Below are 27,584 nucleotides of genomic sequence, written 5' to 3' on the forward strand. Positions count from 1 at the left end.
TTTCTTTTATAGATTTATTAGGCTGCCGGATTGCTACAGGATTGAGCATTAAACATCAAATTTCTAAAGGACAATTACACAGAGTTGATATTGGGCTATGCAAAACATAATAAATAAATAAGTACGACAAAATAGTTCTGGTGATAAAATGATACCACGTTAAAAACATCAGCTCATCATACTAATCACGAAAATCATTAACTCACTAACTCCTTGAATTTCATAATGGACTGGTCCAGTCTTTGATTTAGAAGAGTTTTAATGTGTCTTCAGGGGTGAATGAGTTATAAATTCAAACGTTGGTGTATACATGTATCTAATCATATAATGCTATTAGTTATCAAATTCATTTCATTAAACATAATATTGATGCATTCAAATAATTCTTCAATATCAAATACAACAATTATAATCATGATCATGTATTGAATATATTCTTTAAAAAAATACTTAATACATTTCAATAAATATCACTCATTCAAACAAGCATCTAAATCACGTTAATACTACATAGATATAGAAACGCTTCTATCAACACAATTTCATTAACACCAAAATGCTTCATATTATTTCATTGGTATTTGATGAAAGATTTATCAATTAATTTAAGACGTAATTAATACAATGGTGATTTATCATTAGTTCATTCATTCAGTTATCATTCCGGTCATAAGGATGATGTATTGGGTATCACAGTCATTTCTATCTCAACTATAGATAGCGTCTAAGCTCTGACCTTATTTTACATGTTGTTTTTGTTGGACTTTTGTCCCGTGGCGAATGATCTTGTTTTGACGTATCTTAGTTACAGTGTGTCAATGAAAATATAAATAATTTGTTAATTCGATGACGTATTTATCTCGAACAGTGATATAAAACCAATGAATGTATTTTTCGTTCAGAAGTTTGCTAACACTTGGATATTATCGGGCGCTTATTTTCCACATATCGAATATAACATGTACTTTGCATTTCTTTTAATGATATTCAGCAAAATAATGTAACCATAAAATAATTATATTATGTTTTACAGTCATTAAGTCGAACGACGACATATGTGGATATGTCAGGTTGACTTGTTCAACATCCAGGAATATAACAACATTTTATTTCGTTATATTGATGACACTTTCGTATTTCATCTTGCAAACATACGTTTAAGATGCTACACCGCTGACAAATAGTATTTTTCTCTATCAAATTATCAGCAGAAGAATTAGTATTTTATTCAGTTCCTTACTTTACACCATTACTACCATTGACAAGTTTGAGCTTCTAATTTTACTTAAAGATAAAAATATAAAACATAATTCATTATGTCCTATATGGCATGAAGTACTGATTGCGCATACATCAAAAGACAAATGTATTCTTTTAATAATGATTTTTGTTAATTAGACACAATTTAACACAAATTCTTGATCAAATGATGAGCATCGTTCATGCTCTGTCGGCGGTGAAGTATTTTAACTTAGAGGTAGAGGTGGCCGTCGTGAAATGTACGTAGTTTCCCCACCGATGTCTCCATGTGATATATGAGACCAACGTTTCTCCACCAAATGTCTCATTGCGATAGATGTGCTCAAAGCTTGTTTCAGTGATCTCGTTCCTCTGGAGGCCTGTAAGGAACACCTAATTTCTCCAAAACAGACGCCTCCGTGGGGGTGGGTACGGGTGTACCCTCAAATACCTTCTCCGAACCCTGTAACACAGATAGGTTAGCTTTTATTTTGATGGATGATGGCAAGAAAAGGTAGTGATAGCAGAATAAGTCGTCAATATCATCTTGTGCCAGATGATAATCGTAGGTGCAATCTCGTATCATGGTCAGACATAATTTTTTACCAAGTGTCAATATATTTTCACGAATAAATATTGTTGTTGTTATTTGTTGTTCGAACCTTTTTCATATTAAAAGATAAAATTGTTGAAATTGAACATATTTTCAATCCCAAGTTTAATTGATTATTTTATCCAATCCAGTTTTAGTGACATTTACTATAATGTACTTCAAGCAATCATTGGTAACATACAAATTCTGTGAAACAAAAACAATAATTGTATATTTTAGAAGGAAAATAAAAGCTTTCCAATGATATCTTACATACTTTTATCTCTAATTGTCAAACGTTGGGAGAACGTTTCAATAATGACTTGCTTATCTCAAGCCTTTCACAAAAATGACAAGCTTATCTGAAACTTTGAGGAGAGGATGTTCCGAGAATAATAGATTACCAACAAAACGATATACGGTCATGTTTTTAGACACAATAGTTACATGACGTTTACTTAACAATTGACCGATCGCTAAGGCAAAACGCAAGTGTAGTAACATGTGCCATACAAAGTCACATGCGGTACTATGACGATTAATTGACAGTTGGCGATTGTTAATATGATGTAATTCTGCTATTTGCATTTCTTACAGATCCAAAATTCATGCTTTTACGTTGTGATATTCTTTATCATAAGTTTTGCATGACACCAAAGTGATGGAATGCCCGACCATTCGACATTTACATGTCTGACCAAACCACCGTTTAAGGAGAAATCACCAAATCTAGTTCAACATGACACTTATTGAATGCTCAACCATTCGACACTTATATGTCTGACCACACCATCGTTTGAGGAGAAACCACCAAAATTATTATAGAATGTTCAACCATTCGACACTTACATGTCTGACCAACCCTGCGTTTGAGGAGAAATCACCAAAATTATTATAGAATGCTCAACCATTCGACACTTATATGTCTGACCACACCATCGTTTAAGGAGATCACCAAAACTATTATTGAATGCTCAACCATTCGACATTTACATGTCTGACCAAACCACCGTTTAAGGAGAAATCACCAAAACTATTATAGAATGCTCAACCATTCAATACTTACATGTCTGAACACCCCACCGTTTAAGGAGAAATCACCAAAATTATAATAGAATGCTCAACCATTCGACAACTGCATTTCTGACGTCACCAACGTATAAATGGAACATTCAACACTTACATTTTTGACCACCTCAACGCTTAAGGAGAAAACACCAAAAATTATAGAATACTCGACCATTCGACACTGAAAAAATAAATACGTGAATTTCTAAGAGCTGACTATTATAGGATTATAAAAAATCCTGTACATGTTTACATGTGTGTTGTCCGAATAAATCTATGTATCTATGTATCTATGTATCTTACATTCCTGACCACACCAACGTTTAAGGAGTGCTCTGAGAGTGACATGCCCTTTTTCTTTGCCAGATGTCGTAATGAACGATTAAAGTGGGCGGATCCAGTGAAATACACTAGGGCACAGGCATACTCATCGTACGGAACGACGATGATGTCAAGTCGACGATGCTAGAATAAAAAAAAAGAAGATAAGTGTAATCCAGTGACTTCTAAAATGGTATCGTTATATATGAATAATAATGTATCGTTAATTCTACTAGCTTAAACAGTCTTCATAACAAAACACAGACCATTGTATACATTGGATGCCGTCTTTTCATAAACACAAAACAAATCACCCCGGGTAATTAAATGGCAATCGTAATATGTTCCGCGTGAGAAGTGTGTGTGTAGACTGGAGTATGTTCGTATTGTGCCTTTTTGTAAGAGTAGTACTGTTGCCTTTTTGTAAGAGTAGTAATGTTGCCTTTTTGTAAGAGTAGTACTGTTGCCTTTTTGTAAGAGTAGTAATGTTGCCTTTCTGTAAGAGTAACATTTTGTAAGAGTAGTACTGTTGCCTTTTTGTAAGAGTAGTACTGTTGCCTTTTTGTAAGAGTAGTACTGTTGCCTTTTTGTAAGAGTAGTACTGTTGCCTTTTTGTAAGAGTAGTAATGTTGCCTTTTTGTAGAGTAGTATGTTGCCTTTTTGTAAGAGTAGTATGTTGCCTTTTTGTAAGAGTAGTATCTTTTGTTGCCTTTTTGTTGTACTGTTGCCTTTTTGTAAGAGTGTACTGTTGCCTTTTTGTAAGAGTGTACTGTTGCCTTTTTGTAAGAGTAGTACTGTTGCCTTTTTGTAAGAGTAGTACTGTTGCCTTTTTGTAAGAGTAGTAATGTTGCCTTTTTGTAAGAGTAGTACTGTTGCCTTTTTGTAAGAGTCGTACTGTTGCCTTTTTGTAAGAGTAGTACTGTTGCCTTTTTGTAAGAGTAGTACTGTTGCCTTTTTGTAAGAGTAGTAATGTTGCCTTTTTGTAAGAGTAGTACTGTTGCCTTTTTGTAAGAGTAGTAATGTTGCCTTTTTGTAAGAGTAGTAATGTTGCCTTTTTGTAAGAGTAGTAATGTTGCCTTTTTGTAAGAGTAGTACTGTTGCCCTTTTTTTTTTTGTAAGAGTAGTACTGTTGCCTTTTTGTAAGAGTAGTACTGTTGCCTTTTTGTAAGAGTAGTATACTGTTGCCTTTTTGTAAGAGTAGTAATGTTGCCTTTTTGTAAGAGTAGTACTGTTGCCTTTTTGTAAGAGTAGTACTGTTGCCTTTTTGTAAGAGTAGTACTGTTGCCTTTTTGTAAGAGTAGTACTGTTGCCTTTTTGTAAGAGTAGTACTGTTGCCTTTTTGTAAGAGTAGTACTGTTGCCTTTTTGTAAGAGTAGTAATGTTGCCTTTTTGTAAAAGTAGTAATGTTGCCTTTTTGTAAGAGTAGTACTGTTGCCTTTTTGTAAGAGTAGTATGTTGCCTTTTTGTAAGAGTAGTAATGTTGCCTTTTTGTAAAGAGTAGTACTGTTGCCTTTTTGTAAGAGTAGTACTGTTGCCTTTTTGTAAGATAGTAATGTTGCCTTTTTGAACAAGCACACATTTGCCGTCCTCACAGTATACTGTTGCCTTTTTGCAAACAGTAGTGACTTTTTTTTGTATTGTCACTGCCTTTTAATTGTATAGATTTTTAAGTCGAAACTGTTGCCTTTTTGTAATCAAGCATTTACCAAGAGTACTGTTGCCTTTTTGTATTAATTTACATATATTGACTATAAACTTCGCTTATAACGTAACGAATATAGTGAAGATATAATTTTTAATTAAATTGCCAAGAGAGTTGTCCAAAGTTGATGATGAGCTCAATGACATCATTAGTGAAAATTTCAGGTATTATTTCCGGCAACACATGTAATTATAATATTTTAAGTCTATACTTTAAGACATTTCATAAAGTTAGTATTACAAGAAATAATTTTGAATTTTTAAGAAATTTTATAAAGTTAGTATTACAAGATATAATTTTTATCTTAATTTGAAAATTGGCGTTAAACTGTGATTAGACAAATCACCGTTTGAACAACCCGACCCGACCCATTATTATGGTTATGTGTATTAGTTACCCGTCTCTTCTCTCCTGGAAGCCTACACACGCCAAGGTACTTCTTCTGGTTACCATCATCCTCCGATGTCACGAGGTCATCCGTGAGAAATCCTGAAATCAACGACAAAATATTATACATTGAACTGAAATCTGTTTTCGTTTTCTCATTAGAAAACGGCACTTCGTCGCTGAAAGTAAGTTTGAATGAAAGAGTTGTCGCCCCTCCACCGAATCAACCACAACTGCAAATAGGCTACCAAAAAAACTGAATTGTTGTCAATGTGCTATTTAAATCACCAGAAAATATTTAGGCTGTATCAGTTAGCCAATGGTGGCCAATAAACTATCCTGAAACGATCTCATACAGATCTTAACAGTCCATGGTTTACCAACGAGCAAAATATCGTTAAATCTATGGGAAAATAGCGAGTTTATGCTGCATTCTCTGTGGATGATTTTCTACCAATCGATTCCCGTTTTTGGTCCGAAGTTTGATTTTAAAACGAGGCGGCTACATTAAGCACATTTAGAAAATAATTGTTATAGGTTATAAAATAATTGACTTGATGGGACCACGACATCACTTCGTGTCAAAATATAATTCGTTAAACGCTTGTTAAAAGAAGTATAAATAAAGAGGAGCGAAAACCGTGGATTTCAATTTACCAAAGAATGAGCAGAATTTCGTATCAAGTAGGTTCGTCTTGAATGAGGCACCAGAGATTCACATTCAACCTTCTATTACAATTTTTGATCACCTCCACTGAAACAATCTTAATTGTTATACCACGCTAACAGAAAAATAAAAAATATACGAACCCGGCCGAAAGGTACCCTATATTTCGTAGTGGAGCGCTGCCTCAGAAAATCACGTACTTGGGCACACTACATTTTTTGAGGTTTACAATAATTTTAAGCGTATACATTAATTCATGTATTTTTTTCCAAAAGAAACATAACGACTCTTCTTAATATCTATTTTACCAACCATCAAATTCATAATTTGTAGACTTTTGCTGTATAATTTTCCTTCGAAAAGACCATCATATTTTAAATATGTGAAAAAATAATGTCCCGCTGTAAATTTGATATTTCATACGGTTCAGTTTTATTGCCCAGTAGGTAAGTGATATACAGCAAGTACGATAAAATGGATACAGGCGTCTTAAAAATGGTTTGTACAATCATTTCTTTTCTCCATTAGCAGACAAATCCATTACCTGTTTAAAAGTCTTTTGAGCTACTATATTGCAGCTAATAGTTGAAAAGAATAATGCATCCTTATATTTCATGTCTGTTTCGTTTTCAGGAAAGTCAAAAGTAATTTTCATCCCACAAACATCACACCGGGTGAAAATTCAATTTCCTTAATGTCGATCCCATGCACATATTCGCAGTAGTAAGAACTGCACTTAGTTTCGGTGCAATTGGATATAAACAAACAAAAGAGTACTTTAATGTAAAATTTCCTCATTCATCGAAATTTCGAGTTAACCGAAGATAAACCAGAACCTATTGTAATGTTTCCTCCCTCTTTGTTACTGGTGTTTTGATAGCGGTTAAATGTAGTAATGTAACCAAAGAAATTTGATATCTCTTTCCATGATCGGGTATTTTTTCTCTCATAGGTCGACCTTACTATTTCAGATATATCTCTACTTTTAAGTATTCAGTTCTACGACACCGCGACTGCAAATAAATCATACAAGCATATGAAAATTGCATGACATTATTTAACATAATCACCACCATTGCGTCCTTGACAGTACTTTAACCAACCCGGTTTCTAATTATTTCATTTTTTTACCGAGAAAGCAGACGTGACGTCGTGAGGACGCATTGCATGATTGCATAACCATGGTTGTATCCGTAAGTACGGGAGGAAAAACGTATATTATATAATGTTCTACACATAATTTCTTACATTGGCTTTATATTTAAAGCATAAAATAATGAGTTAGACTGGCCACCAGACCATAAGTTCCTGATAAGAATTTCTCAGCTGAATATAATTACTAGATTATCTCCCTTTAGTTTGAAACTAGAAACAGTCATGCCTGTAGATAAAGTACAAACGTTTTGTAATCAAACAAACGTTTAGTGACAACTTTAATATTTAAAGAGACTGATGGACAGTCACCCATAAGCAAATTGTCTGTCATGATGGCGACATGAAAATTCTGTCAAGAAGAAGCCAGAGTATTAAATATCATCTGATTACAGGCACACAAGCATCACACCAGTGTAATTTACTAACAGTTGTCAAAGGCATGTTGACATTAATGTATTAGACATAATGTACGTCGATTCGAATGCATGCACGTTACTGTTTTCGATCGATGTGTTTTAAGCGTGTTGGTCTTGTTAAAGCATGAAACATTTTCATAGTTGTAGCGTTACTGAAAAATGTTACAATAAGACATTTTATCTCAACCGAACTGAACATAGCACTAAGATGGCTTATCTCTGTCAGCTAGCACTGGTGTAATGGAGTAGGCGCCCATTCGACAGCGCGTCAATGCGACAACGCGACAATATGACAAAATTCACTCCCCAATGCGATAACGCGACAGAATCACATGCAAATGCGACAGATATATTCTGTCATATTGTCGACTTGAATTTGTCCCAATGCCGGACTGTCGCATTTGAGCCCCTGCCAATGCGACAATACGACATGGCAAACATCAGGCACTATATAGCGGACAGTTCTTGGCTAAAAAAAGGTAATAACAACACTAGATCCATAATAGAATGACATGGTCCATCTCTTTTGTGGCATACTATCTGCAAGCGCAACTGATTATTAATTAAATTCACTCTAACCTGATGATTGGTTTACACCTTACAAAACTTGCATAATTTGAATCTCACAACTTGAAGCAAAACATTTTGAAATGAATGTAAACATTTGATAACAAATCTCCATAACCTTCGTTGTTTTGCCTTGTCTTTTACAAATGACTCAAAAATAATTTCTTAAACTGAAAAGTGCCTTGAAAGTTTAGAAAGTAAGGTAATGCTGTATACGTAGTATATATTATACAATGGTGATGAGGAACGAAACTATGATGAAATAATTCTTAGATTTAAAACGTTTTTGTAAGCCTTGAGACAGATCGCTTCAGCACTTTGTGAGAAATAGTTGTAACAAACTTCAACTATCAAAATACAAGATGTTGGCCTGTCGGCCATCTTGTTGACCGATCGGTCCCAAAACGCAATATGCACAACTAGGGCCCTAGAACGATTTCTTCAGTACTTTCAGGAGAAATAGCGATACCAAACTATCAAAATCCAAGATAGTTGCTTAGTGGACATTTTGTTGACCGATCGGCCCATGTCTCAATATGCACAACCAGGACCCTAGAGGAACCTATATATGAAATTTCAGAATGATCAATTCAGTACTCTCTGAGAAATAGCGATAACAAACTTTAACTATCAAAATCAAAGATGGCTGCTTGGCGGCCATCTTGTTGACCGATCGGTCCCAAATTGTATTATACACAACAAAGGCCCTAAGGAAATCTACATATAAAATTTTAGAATGATCCCTTCTGATCTTTCTGAGAAATAACGATAAAAAGAATTGTTAACGGACGGAAGGACGGACCACGGTCCACGGACGAAAAGCGATTTGAATAGGCCACCATCTGATGATGTCTGAAAAGTCTGTCCAAATATCAACCTAGATAAACTTTAATGTTTCAAGTGAAAAGAGCTAAGCGACGTAAAATGTTGGCTGTCAGCACAGCACAAGAAGCATAAATCGTTAGACAACCTCTAAATGGCACATTGCTATATCAAAATTATAAACATTTTGACAATGTTTTGCATCATATGAGTATAGGCAAAAGGATAATGTTCCCTTATGCTCGTGTAGCGTTGTATAAATCATATATATTTTAGAAAGAGGCTGATTAGCATCAATTGACATGCATAATTATCTATGTGCATGACTGTATGAGCTCATTTAAAGGGACAATTCACTCACGCTAATTCTTTTACATAATCAAGAAGCAAAATATGGCATAATTGTATTGTTCTAAATTTCTTATGAAACATATAACATAAGATATTGACAGATTCCACGTCATTTGTAGTATTTTAAATGATACCGTTGTAATTACAAATCGTTGATCAATACGATTAAGCAGGTACAATATGTACGCTGTACCAATATCCGAGCCAAAGTCACGCACGTTAAACAAATGAACTACATAACCACTGTGGAGGTGATATAATGATTTTTAGGCAAGACAATTCACCTAATAAGGTAAACACTTTCTTTCAGAGCGATTTGAGCTGTTCTTGACAAAAGTAGCATTACTCTACGAGCAAGGGACTGGGTTCGGCATACAAGATATTCGACCACAATGTGTAATGGCGGACAGCGAGTGAGTTTGAACATTTCTCACACGCATTTCACCACCATGGGATTTTCTGACATATCACAGTAAAACCGACTGATCTAATTTCCATTAGAACTGGGGGTTTTCCGATATATATACAAATTTTAATGTTATCGTAGAATGAATTGTCCTTTAACATCAACATTATTCATCTAAAAACAATAAATTTTCAGACTACCACACACAGATATATCTCAATCGTTATTACAAATGCTGTCTTAGATTTAAAACGTTTTTGTGAGCCTTGTCTGTTTTTGCAATCACTGATGAAAATCTGATAATAGTTGTATGACGTTACTGATTTTTTAAGGTTTCTGATATTCTACATGCTACTTTTTATCTCCCCATTCCTTTAATGCCTTTCCTCTTCCTCAGGTCCATTTAAATCCCTCTGTCTAAGATCAACCCCATCCGGAACTCCTCGGGGAATAGCGACAATACCCGATGAGTTCAGGATGAGACCAACTCTTCACCTAACCCATTTCCATCCTCCTCCAGTTTTTCCGCCTTATATGTTGCTACCTTCTTTACCTGTACCCATTCCCCCGCTGATTAGACCTATCCTAGCATCACCTGTCCAGAGATCTATAACCATCAATACTATTAACACTCACACCTGATCTACACCTCTTGATAATCATCATCGCGATTCAGTAAGGCCAATCCCCTGATCACATTAGCTGTCACAAAACGGAACTCGTCAGCAATATTCAACTCAACAATTAATACATGTATATTAAGTTCAATAAAGGCGGTTTCCTTACCGGGTATACTTTATCTTAAAACATCGAGAATGCTAGTCACACATACATAACGGTAAATATATCATTTTTTCATAAAATCGTATATAAGCATATTTACTACCATAATAATATTAAACGACAAAGTAGCGATAATTTGTTCACATACACAGACAATATTTCTTCACGTGAATTTCACGTGTTGATAAAATCAATAACATGTGTACTCAATGAAATGACATTAAATATATCCATTTACACACCTGACACATCTATCACAATATTTCCTTTATCTTAGCACAAAGTACTTGATACCTTTACAGATAAAGATTCCATGAGATTCAATCAATATAACATATACTCTGAAAAAGTCACCAAGTAAGAACGTGTTCTAATATCTTTTCATGCTGCTCTATATTGAAAAACAGCTATATTAATTTTATTGATAAGATGCGTATCACTTTATATCAGGATATGCTTTGGGCAATCAGATAAAAGTTTAACTGCTACTGAAAAGAAACATTAAGACCTCATTCATGTCCCGCATATTAATAAAATCGACGTCAAATTACATGTCATGAAGTTGTATTTCCTTGGCCTTGATTGACCTGTCCAACTATGACGTTTCAGTGCCACATAGTATTGGAGAGAGAACACACGATCGTTTCCTTAAAGAACGTCAGAAGTCAAAATGTAACTTACGTCGACCTGTTTTATGCACTCGATACAATTTCTAGACCTATATAGCGAGATTGAGGTTCTAGTGCCTTTTAATGTACGATATAGACGACTCAGTCATTTTCTGTAATGTTGTCAATTTACTTTATTAGTCCATACTGACATTAGAGTAGCATACCGAACAATCAGTAATTTTCGCGGGACAAAGTTTTCGTTGAAGTAAAATCAAATCGTAAATAATTAGTCCGCGAAATAATAAAGAATAGTTGTCAAACCGCTCTTCTTTCTAGTGCGCGATTTTGTTCATTTTCTCAAAATAAAATATAACAATTTGGAAAGGGCGAATGGGTTTAAACATTACGCGGATACGAACTATCTATCATTAACACCATTGATGATAATTGTGTCATTTCCTATCGTGAAAATCGCACGGAAAACACTTAGCACGCATAAGGAATTAGGTAACAGCTATTGAGGAAATCAAATAACGAAATTTTACGAAATGTTATTGGTCTAGACAGTCGACGAAATCCGGATGTAAAATTTGGTTGGTCGACTATAAGTAGTGATACTGTCAGGAAGTGAGGACAGGGATGGGGAAAGGTATTATGGTATTCCTTTTCAATCTTAGATCAGATTGACAAGAAAATTCGCGATATGAATGTACAAATACATCGAACAAATTGGGGATGTGCCAGCGACAAATGAAGGCATGACGACTTCCAAAGTCCTCCTCATGTGATTTGATCTACTACCATTATCTATGACGTAGAGAATTTAGCGACGTGCCTGATTGAACGTTACAGCCGTCTCTATAATCAATAGTGTTTGTGATGAACATACATGATTGGCGTCAATATGAAACGACAGCTGGTGATGCCTGTGTAAATTGGCTAAAATATTAGTATCATGATTCGATTTACTGATGTTTATGTCTGATGAAATTATCATTAATGTCACATATGTGTGATACACATTCTGTTAAGCAAAATAACATACCAGGGGTAATATTCTTCTAACTTAAAAGATGACAGAAATGTTATAGAGGTTTATTTGCTTGGTTTATAACTTAAAATAATAACAACATAAAAAGGACGATAATTTCAAATAGGCAATTTTACACATCCTTTATCTTTTTAAATGTTAAATGATGTTTATTCAGTAAGCAGTTAAAGCATTCACTGGGGATTAAACAGATTTGCCTTCGTGCTGATGAAGTATGTAAATACACAAAATATGCATGTACAGTATCAATATAGTATACTAAAACAAGAAGCCCAGAGGGACTGTGTCGCTCACCTGGTTTTTTTTCTTTGAGTAATTCTGTAATATAGTAATTAGTGATAGAAAAACCACAAAGACAAATTGACCCCATGATTAGTTTAATTTTGAATTCCAACCATATAATGATGCTATGGATACCATATGAATATGCTATCCAATACATAGTTTCGTAGAGGAAGTAATTCATATAAAAATAGTAGTCTAATTAACCTTTTTGGCCCCGCGACTAAAGCCCAAGGGGGGTCAGCCCTATCATTTTTACAATTTTGAATCCCCACCCTATAAGGATGCTTCCATTGCATTATAAGTGCTCTCCTATCTTCAGTTGCAGGGGCGACGTTATTTATATGGAAATAGCCAAATTGACCCCTTTCGACACAATCCCTCTGGCCCCCGGAAGGTCAGCCCTATCATTTGTACAGTTTTGAATCCTCATACTATAAGGATGCTACCATTGCATTATGAGTGCTCCATATAACTCAGTTGCAGAGAAGAAATTATCTATATGAAAATAGCTAAATTGACCCCTTTTGACCCCACCCCTCAGGCCCCCGGGGGTCAGCCCCATCATTTGTACAACTTTGAATCCCCACCCTAAAAGGATGCTACCATTGCATTATGAGTGCAATCCCATGCTTAGTTTCAGAGAAGAAGTCGTTTATATGGAAACAGCCAAATTGACCTCTTTTGACCCCACCCCTCAGGCCATCAGGGGGGTTAGCCCCATCATTTGTACCATTTTAAATCCCCATCCTATACGGAATGCTACCATTGCATTATGAGTGCTATCCCATGCTTAGTTTCAGAGAAGTCGTTTATATGGAAACAGCCAAATTGACCTCTTTTGAACCCGCCCCTCAGACCCCCAGGGGGGTAAGCCCCATCATTTGTACAATTTTAAATCCCCATCCTATACGGATGCTACCATTACATTATTAGTTCTCTCCGATGCTCAGTTGCATAGATGAAGTCGTTCATATGGAAATAGCCAAATTGACTTTTTTGACTCCGTCCCTCAGGTCCCCGGGGATCAGCCCCATCATTTGTACAATTTTCAGTCAGTAACCCATAAAGATGCTACCAGTTAAATTTTGTTGAATTCTGACCAGCGGTTATGGAGAAGAAGTCGATTGTTGACGGACGGACGGACGACGGACGCCGGACGCTACGGTATTGCATAAGCTCACCTTGGTCCTTCGGACCAAGTGAGCTAAAAAGGGGAAATAATCAAATACATAGTTGAGGTACTGTGGTATAGACTATATAACTTTGATCAGCACCCCATATGACAAAAGTCACATATCATTTGGTCAATCTCTCTTAGTCGTTTAACGCGCAGTTGGTCGTATCAAACATGAAATTGAAAACATTATATACATTTTGTATTTCATAACATGAAATCGTGATCAGACAATATCGTAACTTACTATTGTTTTTAATCTCAATAACACATATTTAGCAGTGTGAGAGGTTCATGGAAATTGTAAGGGACTTTGACTTTATAATACATATGGTATAAGACAAATAATATTATCATTCAAATGCGTTAATATAAACAACCTTAAACTGAACTTGAACAGGACTTACAAGGACATCAGTTTACATTTAAATTAGCACATGTCATACCTTCTCTCAGACGTATGTCCACTGTAGTGTTAAATGACACACAATCACAAAAATATACCATTGGAGAATATGTCGAAAATAATATCACATTTGAAAATGAATATGAAAGATGGAAAATGAAAGATTCTATATTGAGCAATATTACGATGTTAGCCAATTATCTGTCAAAAATACCCGTTGTTTTCCAGATTATTCATGTTGAGCGAAAAAGTTTGCTGCTTTCATAATAGAGTGCATAGAATTAAGGGATGCAGGTGAAATTGCATTTCGGTATTTGTATACAAAGGTGGAAAACCTATTAATTAACATATCTATATTGAAATGCTATGTGACTTAAGAGATTTCGTTTTCAAACAATCACTGATTTTAATATCCTATTTCGGGCACATTTATGTATGGAAATTCAAGTGTAAGACCAGCTGTGTAATGTAGACGGAACATTTGAAATGTATTATGAATTCAATCTTAAAGAGACTTTATGACTATGACGTCATAGACTATAAATTCATATACACATAAAAGAAGTCAGTGATCTTATCCGAATAACACCCGATAAACATGTAAATTGTATAAAAGATTTTTTGTCTAATCACTTATATAAGTCGCCTAATAAGGTTCGTAGCTTTATACACAATCATACGAGTTTAATCCGGGCACTCCGGTTTCCTCCCTCTCAAACGCCCCTCGTGCACAAGCCCCTCGTGCACAAGCATGCGTCAGGGTCATCTAAATTTGATTAAATAACTTGAGTTATATAGGTAAAGTTTATAGCAATATTTTTATGTATATTGTATTGTTGTGATAACAAATGCTGGATATTAATTGGTGTTAATAAAATGGCCTCGTTCTCTGACGACTTGTTGTGTTTTCTAGTAGTCTCGTTTCCTGCGTTTGCCTACCCACTTGTCGCAATAAGACGGCTCCACCATTTCACCATTTCAATCCGTCTATGTTTACTGTCTTGATAAATAAAATCGGGATATTAATTGATACGTATGCCATCACAATTATCCACTTCCTTTGTTAGCCGTCCACTTAAAATCACAGCCGTAATTAGTGCTGTAGGATGGTCCACTCTCCCCTTTCATGACCTTGTCTGGCAGTATCATCCCAGCTCAACACAATGAAGCCATACATGCGATATCGTGTTGTTGTCAACACCGCCAATGTAACTAGTGGTCCTACCTGACAGTGTTTCCGATATTTTACTCCTCTTGACTTTAAATCATTTCGCATGTCTTCTCATTCACAGATAACTAATGGCCTATGACGTCATTGCATAATTATGTTGTGAAGCCATTGTTTTCGTCAACAGATAACTATTTACTAATATGTTTTCTATTTGTAAACAATACCGACAAGGTTTCTTGTGATATATCCAGTTTTCATTCAAAAACATCGAAAACATGGGGAAAATTCTAGTATTAGTGCTGGAGAAACCATACAATAGCACACCTCCCACACAAAGATCCATTGTTCATACAATAAGATGCCTAGAGGGCCTGTATAACTCAACTTGCGTTTTAAGAAACAAATAAGACTTGTAACGATTTAAAGAAATTCCCATTATTTCACCCTATTAGACTCACTTTTCCTACCCCATGAGGACATAGTCAAGTTATATACAAAATATTTCCTCCTTCCCCCAAGGATATGTTTCTGGCCAGTTCAAAACATTCCATGGACAAACTTATCGTTAGTAGCGTTTCGAAGGAATTACTTCTATCCACCTTCCAGCCGAGTAAGCTAATAAAATCATACAATAAATACAAATGAAATATCCTTTATATTTTGTAGACAATTGTAAACAATTAGAGAGCCTCACATTACGATTTTCTACATATAAAAGACGGAAGGTTATAGAGGGTCTACTTAGTACAGGGAAATTATACACATGCGTTGTCTAGCCAGGGCATGTCAAGTTAGATCATAAATCAATTTAAACTGTTCATCATTTCTATTACACAATTAATTTATCGTTAAATACAATACACCGTAGACTAGTAATAGGTGAAAGTGATTACCCTACACATTACATTAACTGATGATAAATTGTAAAGTATTCATCAAGAAACTCGCAATTGCATTGTAATTCGAAGGACAAGAAATGATCTTTGTCGCTTTATACAACACAGACACATATTCAAGAGTATACACAGGTAAAAGGTGCTAATAGGAAATACACTGTGTATGAAAAGGTAACTAAGCACCAGTTAAGTGCGTATATAAATCATTTAATCAGAATGCAGTCGATGTCATTTACGACAGTTTTTATGATCGTTATGAATGCACTTTGTCACATCATTATTCCTATATAGGTCACTGGATCGATCATGACTTATGTGACTGCAAGTACGTAAAGCATTAGAGGGCTGCAGTGGCCGAGTGGTTATATAAGATGCCCCGAAAAGTGGGGCAGTTGCCAGGTACTGACCTCTGGTCGGTAGTTTTTCTCCGGACAGTCCGTATTTCTTTCACCAACAAACACGGCACATCTTCATAAATGACCCTGGTTGTTACCAGCACGTAAGAAATATGCAAAGGCTTTCATTTACCCGTCATATTGGTCAGAATTTCGGTTGAGATGTTTTCAACCACAGTATCGGTTTGTCTTGGTCTATCTCCTTTCATATTCAATATTTATTTTACAACATTTTAGAAAACAGAGAAGTCATTCCACCCTTCTCGGATTCGTCAGAAAATAACTTCATGACTAGAGAGTATAAAGATCAATTGTGCATGATTCAGAACACCATCAAACAAACTGTTGTAGTTACCACAATATACTCTGGTGTAATCACAGGGGGCCAACTCAAAGAAAATGGATGTTGTCATACATTTTTTGTATTTTGTGGACGGACTGATGAGTATTTTATGACAGTCATGTGATTTTTTCAGAAAATACGAGATTTGAAAAATTATTTAAAAAACGGGATAATTATTCTGTTTTATAGTAAATATCCCGATTTTAAAAAAATCAAATCTAATATTTTCTGAAAAAATCACCTTATTGTCATATATACTCATCAGTCCATTTACCAAATACAAAAAATGTATGACAACATCCATTTTCATTGAGTTGGCCCCCTGTGGGTGTAATATACTGTTTCATACATTTTGATCAAACAAAATTCTACATTTGCGAAAAATTATGCTATAATTTACAATTTGCTGAATATGATTTCGCAAATAATATGGGGTGTCCAATTTTTGATACGTCACATCATGTCAGTGCGCCAAACCAAGTACTAAGTAAAAATACTTGTAATGCAACCATCCATTGGTGACAAAACGTTGGTTATGATAATTGAATAGTCAGTATTTCTAGAAAAAGCAAACTATGTGTCTTCAGTTGAACTTATTCAGTGAAGCCATGTGCATGTGGGCGCAACGTCACATTTTTCCGACATTACTAACAAATGACGTAACATTCAATACTTATTCAATTAACCTTATAAATATTCAATACTTACTCAATTAACCTTATAAATATGAGGTTAGAATTGTTACTGATGTCCCCATTGTATGATAAGGGCAGCTTTTAGTGATCAACAAATCGGAACGGGACGTAACGGCACAGTACGGGACGTGACGGCACAGGACGGGACGTGACGGTACAGAACGGGACGTAACGGCACAGTACGGGACGTCACGGCACAGGACAGGGCGTGACGGCACAGTACGGGACGTCACGGCACAGAAAAGGACTTGACGGCACAGGACAGGGCGTGACGGCACAGGACAGGGCGTGACGGCACAGGACGGGACGTGACGGCACAGGACGGGACGTGACGGCACAGGACGGGACGTGACGACACAGGACGGGACGTGACGGCACAGAACGGGACGTGACGGCACAGAATGGGACGTGACGGCACAGTACGGGACGTGACGGCACAGGATGGGGCGTGACAGCACAGGACGGGACGTGACGGCACAGGACGGGACGTGACGGCACAGGACGGGACGTGACGGTACAGAATAGGACGTGACGGCACAGGACAGGGCGTGACGGCACAGGACGGGACGTGACGGCACAGGACGGGACGTGACGGCACAAGACAGGCGTGACGGCACAGGACAGGGCATGACGGCACAGGACGGAACGTCACGGCACAGGACAGGGCGTGACGGCACAGTACGGGACGTGACGGCACAGAACAGGACTTGACGGCACAGGACAGGGCGTGACGGCACAGGACGGGACGTAACGGCACAGGACAGGACGTGACGACACAGGACGGGACGTGACGGCATAGGTCAGCACGTTACGGCACAGGACGGGACTTGACGGCACAGGACGGGACGTGACGGCACAGGACAGGACGTGACGGCAAAGGACAGGGCGTGACGGCACAGGACGGGACGTGACGGCACAGGACGGGGCGTGACGGCACAGGACGGGACGTAGTGGGCCAGAACAGGACGTGACGGCATAGGACGAGGCGTGGTGGGCCAGACCTGATATTGATAACAAGATGCCCAGGACGATGCATAAAACTTATTCGCCGTCTCTCGTGGAACCCATTAATATAAAGGTATAACCAAACACGACATAACAGTCATATGCTACATAACACGGAAGATAATGTAATCTTATGAATTGGTCAATTACTTGCACTGTTTACTGGATGATCAGACTGACCACAGACTGACCAGCAAATCACGTAAGTGTTTTGAAGACACTACTACAGATCCCTAGACAGATGGTACTGTTGGGTAAACATGCGTACTTATAGGACCAGAACAATATTCTCTACTTACTCATGCATGGGATTAGATTGGAGCAGAGACCTGTGATTACACTCTAGAGCTATCTAAATGAGATGTTATTGTCCAGACCACCAAAACAAACAACAATATGAACATGGTGTTGATGATTTTGTTACAATGATTCCAATTTGTCTCTATCTGGATGCAGTGGATCGATCTGTTTGTCATAGGCTAGGGCAACACTTCAGTGGCCTCAGATCGATCTCATTAACCGCATTGGCTTTCATTCATGATATCACCTTCTTCTGGAATATCAATTGTTTTCACTTCACTACTAAAGCCACCCCCATACAAGCTCTTGTTTACTCAGGAGAAAATGACTCAACAAGGTATTGGGGGTAAATGGCTCATCTCTTGGATGGCATTAAATTTACTTTTATCAAGTTAGATACAAATATTAATTATTAAAAATATCTCGAGTAAAGGTGCGGCATATAAATGAAATGACACGTTGCATATAAACACGGAAATAAATGTCAGATGCATGAAGCAGGTACAAAACACATATCTCATCAAAACTATTTTATACACTGATGACAGGTGGGAAGCTTTTCGACATTTCATTGGTCAATATTTAGAATATCAAAATTGTTTTCTTCTGAAGTGATGGATTGGAAGGTGTTTGACGTTTTACTGGTAAAAATTCAGAATTTGAATATTTAGGAATATTAACAATATGGCGTCCTCTTATTAAAATTGTCTTCTTCTGAAGTGATGAGTTGGAAGGTTTTCAATTTATTGTTTTCTTCCTTCTTTGGGGGCTCACACATGTAATCAGGGGTCAACTGTCACGTTACAAATAATTTACCTATGGTCAAACGATAGCGACTTGGATTGAAAGCCGGTAGATTTATTCAGAACGCGAGATGTATAAAATGTAACAGGCTTTTCTCTGGCAAATGTGTTGGATGGTCATGACGCTTATCTAACACAGAATATAGAGTGTTATTAATTTAACGAGAATTCGTCTGCGTGTATTTAACAATGAAACGTTATTCATGCTGTGATGAATCAAACATCAACGAGCACCTGCTTATCAAAACAACACCATATAATCATACATAATTAACTACGTGACTCTAGGATAAACAAGACCACCAAAATGATTTCTCAGTATCTCGTCAACATTCCATCCACTTTCCGTTCTAAGTATCACGGACGCATGTCCCGTGGTTTAATACTATTGTATATATATGATTATATAAGTATTATACATTAGAAATTACATTATAATCTTTGTCGTATATGATAGATGACAAAGTATATCTGTAATTTGTATTTTTTCGGGGCGAAAAGGCGAAAAGACGAAAAGACGAAAAGACGAAATTTAAATTTGTTAATTTTCGTCTTTTCGCCCGAAAAGACGAAAATTAAGGTTTGTTAATTTTTCGTCTTTTCGCCCCGAAAAGACGAAAAGATGAAAAGACGAGAATTTTGAAGGCGAAAAGACGAAAATTAAAGGCGCTAATTAGCGTGCTTCACTTTCGTCTTTTCGTGTTTGACTTTTCGTCTTTTCGTCTTTTCGCCGCAAAAAAGACGAAATTTAAATTTGTTACTTTTCGTCTTTTCGGGGAGAAAAGATGAAAAGATGAGAATTAAGATATTTAATTTTCGTCTTTTCGGGGCGAAAAGACGAAAAGATGAAATGGCATAAATCAGCCAAAGGGACAAAGAATTGAGTGTGATAAAGGGAAATCTCAACCTAAGAGGTTATATTCTTTAAAAGTTATCAAATACGAGGCTTGTTCAGTGTTTGAAAACTTTAGAATCTTACAGAGAGGGTTGAGATTCACATTTCTCTCTTGCTCATAAGGGTGAATGATTTTTGTTCTCTTAACCTGAACGCTTTCTGATTTATTTAATGTTGACATTACATAAATGTATGATAATGTTGATGTAATGTATTGAAATGTTATTGTCATTACGACAATACAGTATTGTGTAATTGTTGCAAACATCACACAACTGTTCTGTGCATGCAGGCTGTCTTGCCAGAAGTGTGGATATTTTTATCCATGTAAAGAGGAAAGATGGACTTTATATGGAGAGCCAAATTGTATAGAAATAGGTCATGTGGGACCAAAAGAAAGAGGTCTTATTTAGCAGGTGGTCTTTATACAGAGGTGGAATCAAAGATATGATAAAGTGGAAACTAATTCACTGTCTGCCATCTCCTTGACTGATCAGTCCCAAAATACAATATACATAACTAAATTCCAAGGAAAACCAAGAAATGAAATTTAGGACAGATCTCTTCAGTGCTTCCTGAGAATAGTGGTAACAACCTTTAATTATCAAAAGCCAAGGTGCCTGCCTGTACACCATGTGGTTGCCTGATCATCCAAAATGTGATATGCACAAACACTGCCCAAGTGGAGATCACATATAAAATTTGAGACAGATCCCTTCAGTATTTTCTGGGAAATAGCATGCAATAACAAGAATTTTTTACAGACAGACAGATGGATGGACACTAAAAATAAATTTAAAAGAAAAACAACAAAATGTTTACAGCTTCAAATACACCCCACTTCCACTTCAACTAAATCATTTACCTTCATCAATAAAACTGACACGGCTGTCAATAAAACCAAATTTCTTATCATACATGGCCTTGAAAAATCAATATATTGGTAAAGCTGAAGACTTACAACTGCTTCAATCTCCGCTGCTTCTGCCCACGGCATCCTGTCGAGGATATCATCATAGTGCTTCAGACCTATCTTCTGCTGATTTGTGAGATTGGCCTTCGTCCTCAGGTCTTCCAGCGTTCTGAAACCCTACACCCAAACAATGATTCAGCAAAGAACATCAATGTAATATACACATAGACAGTTGTTTTTCCTCAAAAGATTCTTATTTTCACAATTTATTTTAAAAAATAGTACACCCTACACCCAAACAATGATTCAGCAAAGAACATTCCAATTTATTTTAAAGATGCTTCACCTCTGACGAATGGTAGATATTCTCTCTCAAAAACAAGTTTGTTTGGTTACAAAAGTTTTTAGAGGCTAATTAAAGTCCACACTTTCTTTTAATATGCAAAAAAGAACCAACAATTTTCAACAGTCAATCTTGGATGCCAATTCGGATATTCTGTGCTTTAAAATATTATAATCCTAGGTTTGAAAACAAACACATGTGACTATAGGCAATAAAATTAAATGGCATCCCTGTCTTCATGTATGCTTTTATTACCAGTTCCCTCTTATATTATAACACAAACTTGATAGGTATATTTAATTTCAAGTTTTCCTCAAAGACTTTAAAGGGACAGGAGCATGCACCTAATAAGTTAAACACACTACTGTAAGAGTGATTTGAGTATTTGTGGACGAAAGTTGCATTACTCCATGAGCAAGAGCCTGGGTTCGGCATACAAGACATCCGACCACAATGTGTAATGGCGGACATCAAGGGAGTTTGAGCACCACCATGGACTTTTTGGCATATCACAGTAAAACTAACTTATCTAATTTCCATAAGAACTGGGTTTTTTTATGATATATATGCAAATGTTAATGTTCGCTTAGACTGAATTGTCAGTTTAGTATGACTTAAGTTGAGCATTGACGTCCCTAGTTTTTAATCGCATAGAAAAATGAAAAAAAATTATTGTTTGGATTTGTAACGCTGATTCAAACAAAAGTTTGCAAACATATTGTACAGGTTGGTATAAAACATTAATTGGCAAATCAGAAAGTCAGATTTTGTATAAAAACAAAGAAGATAACAGATAATTTTTATTGTATTGAGAATCAGATGACACTGCCAATACAGCATTAGTTATCAACTAATCACGTAGTACATAAATCCCAGATTTTCCATAACCATCTTATCCTGATGACCTCGCAATGACAAAGCTTACCTGCTGATACCAAGTCCGACTTGTGTGAGCCCCAGCACCCCACACATTTCCAAACATTTCCATCACTTTCACTTCGTCACTAGATCTAAATTCATTGAGTTTTCGTAATTCACCACTTTCAGCGATTTCCCAGATTTTGTCCGCTAAACGAGTTCCAACACCAGGAAGATCCTTTGCTTCCTGCAGACAAAATAAATAAATCTAAATCTTTTAGTGGAACTATATCTGCATTTTACTTTTAATAAACAATATATTCAGTTTTATTTTTAAATGGATATCTAGGACGGTGTCACAAGGGATCAAGATTGCCAAAAGTTTTTGTCCATTAGGGTTGCTCTCAACAAAATATTTTGCATTATATTCAAGGGAACTTGAATACTCATATTACTGGATATTTAAATTTGATTCTTACACATTATTTGGTAATATCGAGTCGTTCATCGAAATGTATATAACGTGTCTCTTGGTGCTACTTAATTGGCTGTCAACTAGGAGGTACATGTAATGAAGTTTGAGTGTAATAATATTAGGATGGATAATTAGTGATACATTTTATATACATGAATTCGCATTATGCCCCCCCCCCTCAAACAGGATATAATTTGACACATTTTAATATTGTGAAACACAGTAAAACACTCATGAGAAGGACTGGGGAATAGTCACAAGGCTATCTCAATATGGTCAGATCAGTCAAAGGGAGATAACTATAAAATGTGATTCCTTTCTTTGAGGATGTCATGAAGTTATATTAAAATCGAACATGAATAGGCTGTAGAATTATACATTGTCTCAATGATATTTGCTGGCTTTAAATTTAACAAGATCAACAAAAATATTCAGTACATTAAGGCCAGTTTGTTTTGCAATGCAATGTATAGGTTTTTCAATTATTGAACCATTCTATAACAAATTTGGGAATTATGCATTGTCTCAATAATTTGGGAATTTTTGGTTTGCTGGCTTTAAATTTAACGAGATCAACAAAAATATTCAGTACATTTAGGCCAGGTTTTTTTATCAATATAGGGTTTTTAATTATTGTACTTTACTATAATAAATCAAACTTTTAGATTTTTAAAATTTTAACGTAGCTGGGTATTAGTATTATTCTATTATTCTGGATACAGAAACTACAAAGCTTTCCTTTGGGGAACTAATAAACATTTAATTATGTGAATTCTTAGTTTATTTTAAACTGAGCATGATGCACGTAAAAAACGGACCTGCCAGGATGAGATAGGCTTTGGTAGTCTGCGTAAAGCCTGGATTGCTTTCTGGTAGCCATAGGCTCTCCACTTATCACTGGTGCTCTCATATGTCTTCACCATTTCCTGTAATTCAAGAAAAAGAATTTTCATGTTTTCTGGTAAAGTTAACATTTTCTAGCATACAAGATGTGTGAAAGATGGTGGTGATAAATGCAAACAATTATCAGATTCTAATTAGGTTTATTCATTAATTTCCAATCAAATTACAATAAAACTAATAGACTGATAGACTCAATCAATTACTTTTTTATAAAGAGCATGGATACCATACCTCCAGTTTGTCTGTTATGTGTTTGTTTAAGTTTGGACAGGTGTTTTTGGATGATTGTGCACACACCCAACTTGACGTCTGAAATATAAAAAATTTAATATATGTATCACATCAAATCAACATTAGGCACATAATGTGTGTGAATGAAAAATTTAACCATTTTTTTACCAACTGTAAAAAATCTGATCAGCGTGAATGTGATGCATTGAAGTCAGCTCAATATACAATCAAGCGGTTCAAACGCTTTTATGATCCGAGGAAAGTAATCTTCATCCAGCAGAAGCTCAGTGCAATTGCTCTTTATTTGCAAGCGTTCAAGTGATAAACCACCTCCCAATATAATCAGCTGACCCAAAATGGAATATCTGTTACGGAAATAAAAAATTCTTCTTTCCCTTATGTGGATTTCCTTCTCAAATGGGGGTTTTTGGACAAGGATGGAGTGAGAATATATGAATAAAAAAGAAACAGAAAATTTGGCTCCGTTATTTCCATAAATTGAACTTTTTAACATTGCATAATTAATGGTTACTGAAACATCTGGCTGTGCCCTTTTAGGCCTTGCCTTCAGAATATTATGCTATACAAACACCTATACCAGAATACCTTATAGCAGAAGTACATATGTCTGTATATTAACTATAGAATCAAAAGCCTATGCTCAAACAAATACATGTTTATTTCAACAGAACTTAAGTGCAAGCCACTTGTGTCCATGCATGTCTGAACTTTATGACCATAAATAACCACAAGATTAATCATTTGTTCAACCATTATCGATCAGAACTTAAAGTCAGTAAACTTAATAAGTTATTCATTTACTCACCTGTATATTTTTACCAGGGGAAGTATGTGGTGGTGTTGTGTTCGCTGAGGTATGGTCACTGTCCACTCCAGAAATCGGATCTTCCTCCTCATTATCACTTGCCTGGTAGTCACTGTCAGGGTCATCATATTGCCCTTCGTGTTCAACCTTAGGTTTCTTATAGGCACGGAACATGACTCCAACCTTAGCTGGCTTACTTTCATTTTCCTTAGTATTTTTATTATCATTGCAAGAATCACTATCTTTTGATATATTAGCATTACTATCTTCCAATACATCTTTCTTTTCAAGGATTGATAAATCAAGTTCAAACCCTTTTGTTGGGACCATGTCTTTAGATTTAAAGCAAGAACTCAACCAACTGGTTTTTAATATCTGAATGTTTTCTGGGGGTTTATCTATTTTCATAATTCTACACATCCTATCAGCTTCCATTTTGTCATCGACTATCAAATGACTAGTGTCACTTTCTAACTGGTCATGTTGAATGCCGCCATATTTTTGAAGCTGAGAAGTAAATATCTGCATCCTCATCTTTTCAATGCTTGCTTTCAAAATGTAAATTTTGCATCCCAGTAAGAATTTATTTGACTCCGCAACCTGGAATGATTCGGGAAGTTTTCGTTTCTTTGATGTCATCTTAGAAGATCTGAATTATTGTATATGAAAATATATATGTATAGCTTTAAAAATTTTGATAGATCATACGTAGAAAAATAAACACGGTTAAAAATATATCAAACATAACAAGACAGACGAGTAAAGCTTTCTGTCAGCAATCCGCCGACCGGATGTAAACAAATAAAATTCCAAGAACGCGTAAGAGAAGTGTTTTGATTGGTTTGCTGCTTTGGTGTCAACTAGTTAGTACGAAAACTGTAGTCGTGACCCAAGCACGAGCCGCGGAATAAAATAAATTGACATACTCGATACTCCAGGGGTTCCGGTCACTTAGATCTCTAAGTCCCTAGTCTATCTCAAAGAAAAACTGAAGGCAGCTCTGAGGAAAAAATCTGAACCAATCACATGCCTGCAAAGATTTCCTTTGTAAACTACAGAGAGAAATCCTCAATACTCCAGGGGTTCCGATCACTTACGATCTCTACACCCATGGACTATCTCATAGTAATCTATTGAATATTGGGGGATGACTTCAATATACAGTACATGTAATAAAAGTTCCAGATGGTTTAGAAAAAAACACTGTTTGATTGATAATTGGTTTAAAGAAAGGCGCTTCCAGTTCGAATGATTTTCGAATAACAAAGATAACATTTCTTATTTTAGTTAAGGATCAATAAGTTACCTACGGCCTTGTTTTATTGCCTCAGAGATTTAAATCTCTGATTGCCTGAATAAAAACTATATTAAACATCATGATCAGAAAAACTGCATATAAATCCATAATATGATACAATACTTTATATATTATATACTAGTAATATTTGTGCAAAAATAACATGTTTAAAAATGCTTATTTAATGGAGTTCCTCATCTGTCGTCAGCAAAGAAGTCACGTGTCGAAGGTCACAGTCATATTTATTTACATTGTGTTTAGTACATAGAAATGTTGCATTATCTCTAATAAAATTGTTTGGGTAGCTACTGTTGTAACGGAAAAGATATTACCTAGGCTGACTGGCTTTTTCGTCAGAAGCCAAGGTGATATCTTTTTTGCTACGACAGTAGCTAACTGCTGGGGGTAAGGCAAGGAGCCGTCCTCCATGCAGCACCAATTGTCTTTTATAAACTGCACAGGGCGAATCGACTTTTTGTTACTTGAACGCTCGGAAACCTTTAAACATCTCGACCGTTCTTTTGAAGAGCATGACAAAATCTAGTCCGCTAAAATTGCCTATATTATTGGGCTTTTTTTCCTAATATATATTAGGCCAAAAAAATCAAAAAGCCTAAATATATAGGCAGGTTTAGCGGACTAGACAAAATCTTCGGTCTCCAATTCCCTAAGAATTTATTTATGCTTTATTATCCTATTATGAACCCCCTATTATTTCCCGTGTCTTTTTGTTCTACCGATATCATGTGACCGTGTTGGTTTTTACGTGTGTCTTGATAAAGGGCGGACTGCATTGAAAATTCGACAATCTGTTTGTTGGCAAGCCTCTTTTACCCGAATTTTCTATTAATATACGTGCAAATATCTAATTTTTCCTTCATCTGTCTATTTTACAAAAATATTTAGTATGCTCTGTACTGAGTCACATTTTAATAACATATGATAACCTATATATCATGTGCATACTTAATTATCCCGACTATGCTTTCATTAAGGTGATAAATTTTCAAATGTGTTTAATTATACTTTCTGTGGTTTTTATAATTTTTGTCAAGTAGACATAATTATAAAACGGTTTAGATAGTACTTCAGTGCCGCCGTAATGACATCATGATATCTAGTTGAAGGTTATATCATGATAGGATGGTGAAATAAAAGCGGGAGTTTGCGAAAGAGCGAAAAAAAAGAGATTTATGATAGGTAGATTTTAGTCCGCTGAACCTGCGTATATA

The 27,584-nt window shown here is 35.9% G+C and overlaps 1 protein-coding gene across 1 annotated transcript; it reads right to left on the minus strand.

Annotated features, from left to right (window-relative positions):
* LOC138334497 (DNA polymerase lambda-like) lies at positions 1-25,840 on the minus strand. Its single transcript, XM_069283155.1, has 11 exons — positions 25,056-25,840; positions 24,230-24,307; positions 23,914-24,021; positions 22,688-22,867; positions 21,468-21,596; positions 18,336-18,504; positions 17,627-18,209; positions 13,605-13,627; positions 5,320-5,522; positions 3,203-3,364; positions 1-1,702 (listed from the first exon to the last, which is right to left on the minus strand). The coding sequence occupies exons 1-11, from the start codon at positions 25,692-25,694 to the stop codon at positions 1,595-1,597; spliced, it is 2,382 nt and encodes a 793-aa protein (XP_069139256.1). The 5' UTR covers positions 25,695-25,840; the 3' UTR covers positions 1-1,594.
* Positions 25,841-27,584: the final 1,744 nt, after the last annotated feature.

This window comes from Argopecten irradians, chromosome 11 (genome assembly GCF_041381155.1).
Source record: "Argopecten irradians isolate NY chromosome 11, Ai_NY, whole genome shotgun sequence".
NCBI lineage: Eukaryota > Metazoa > Mollusca > Bivalvia > Pectinida > Pectinidae > Argopecten > Argopecten irradians.

Coding starts and splice junctions, on each gene's coding strand:
- LOC138334497 (XM_069283155.1), bottom strand. CDS start 25,694: ATGACATCAAAGAAACGAAAACTTCCCGAATCATTCCAGGTTGCGGAG. Junction 5,523..13,604: donor ACTTGGTCCGAAGGACCAAG/GTGAGCTTATGC, acceptor GATTCGGTGGAG/GGGCGACAACTCTTTCATTC. Junction 3,365..5,319: donor TTCCAGGAGAGAAGAGACGG/GTAACTAATACA, acceptor TTTTTATTCTAG/CATCGTCGACTTGACATCAT.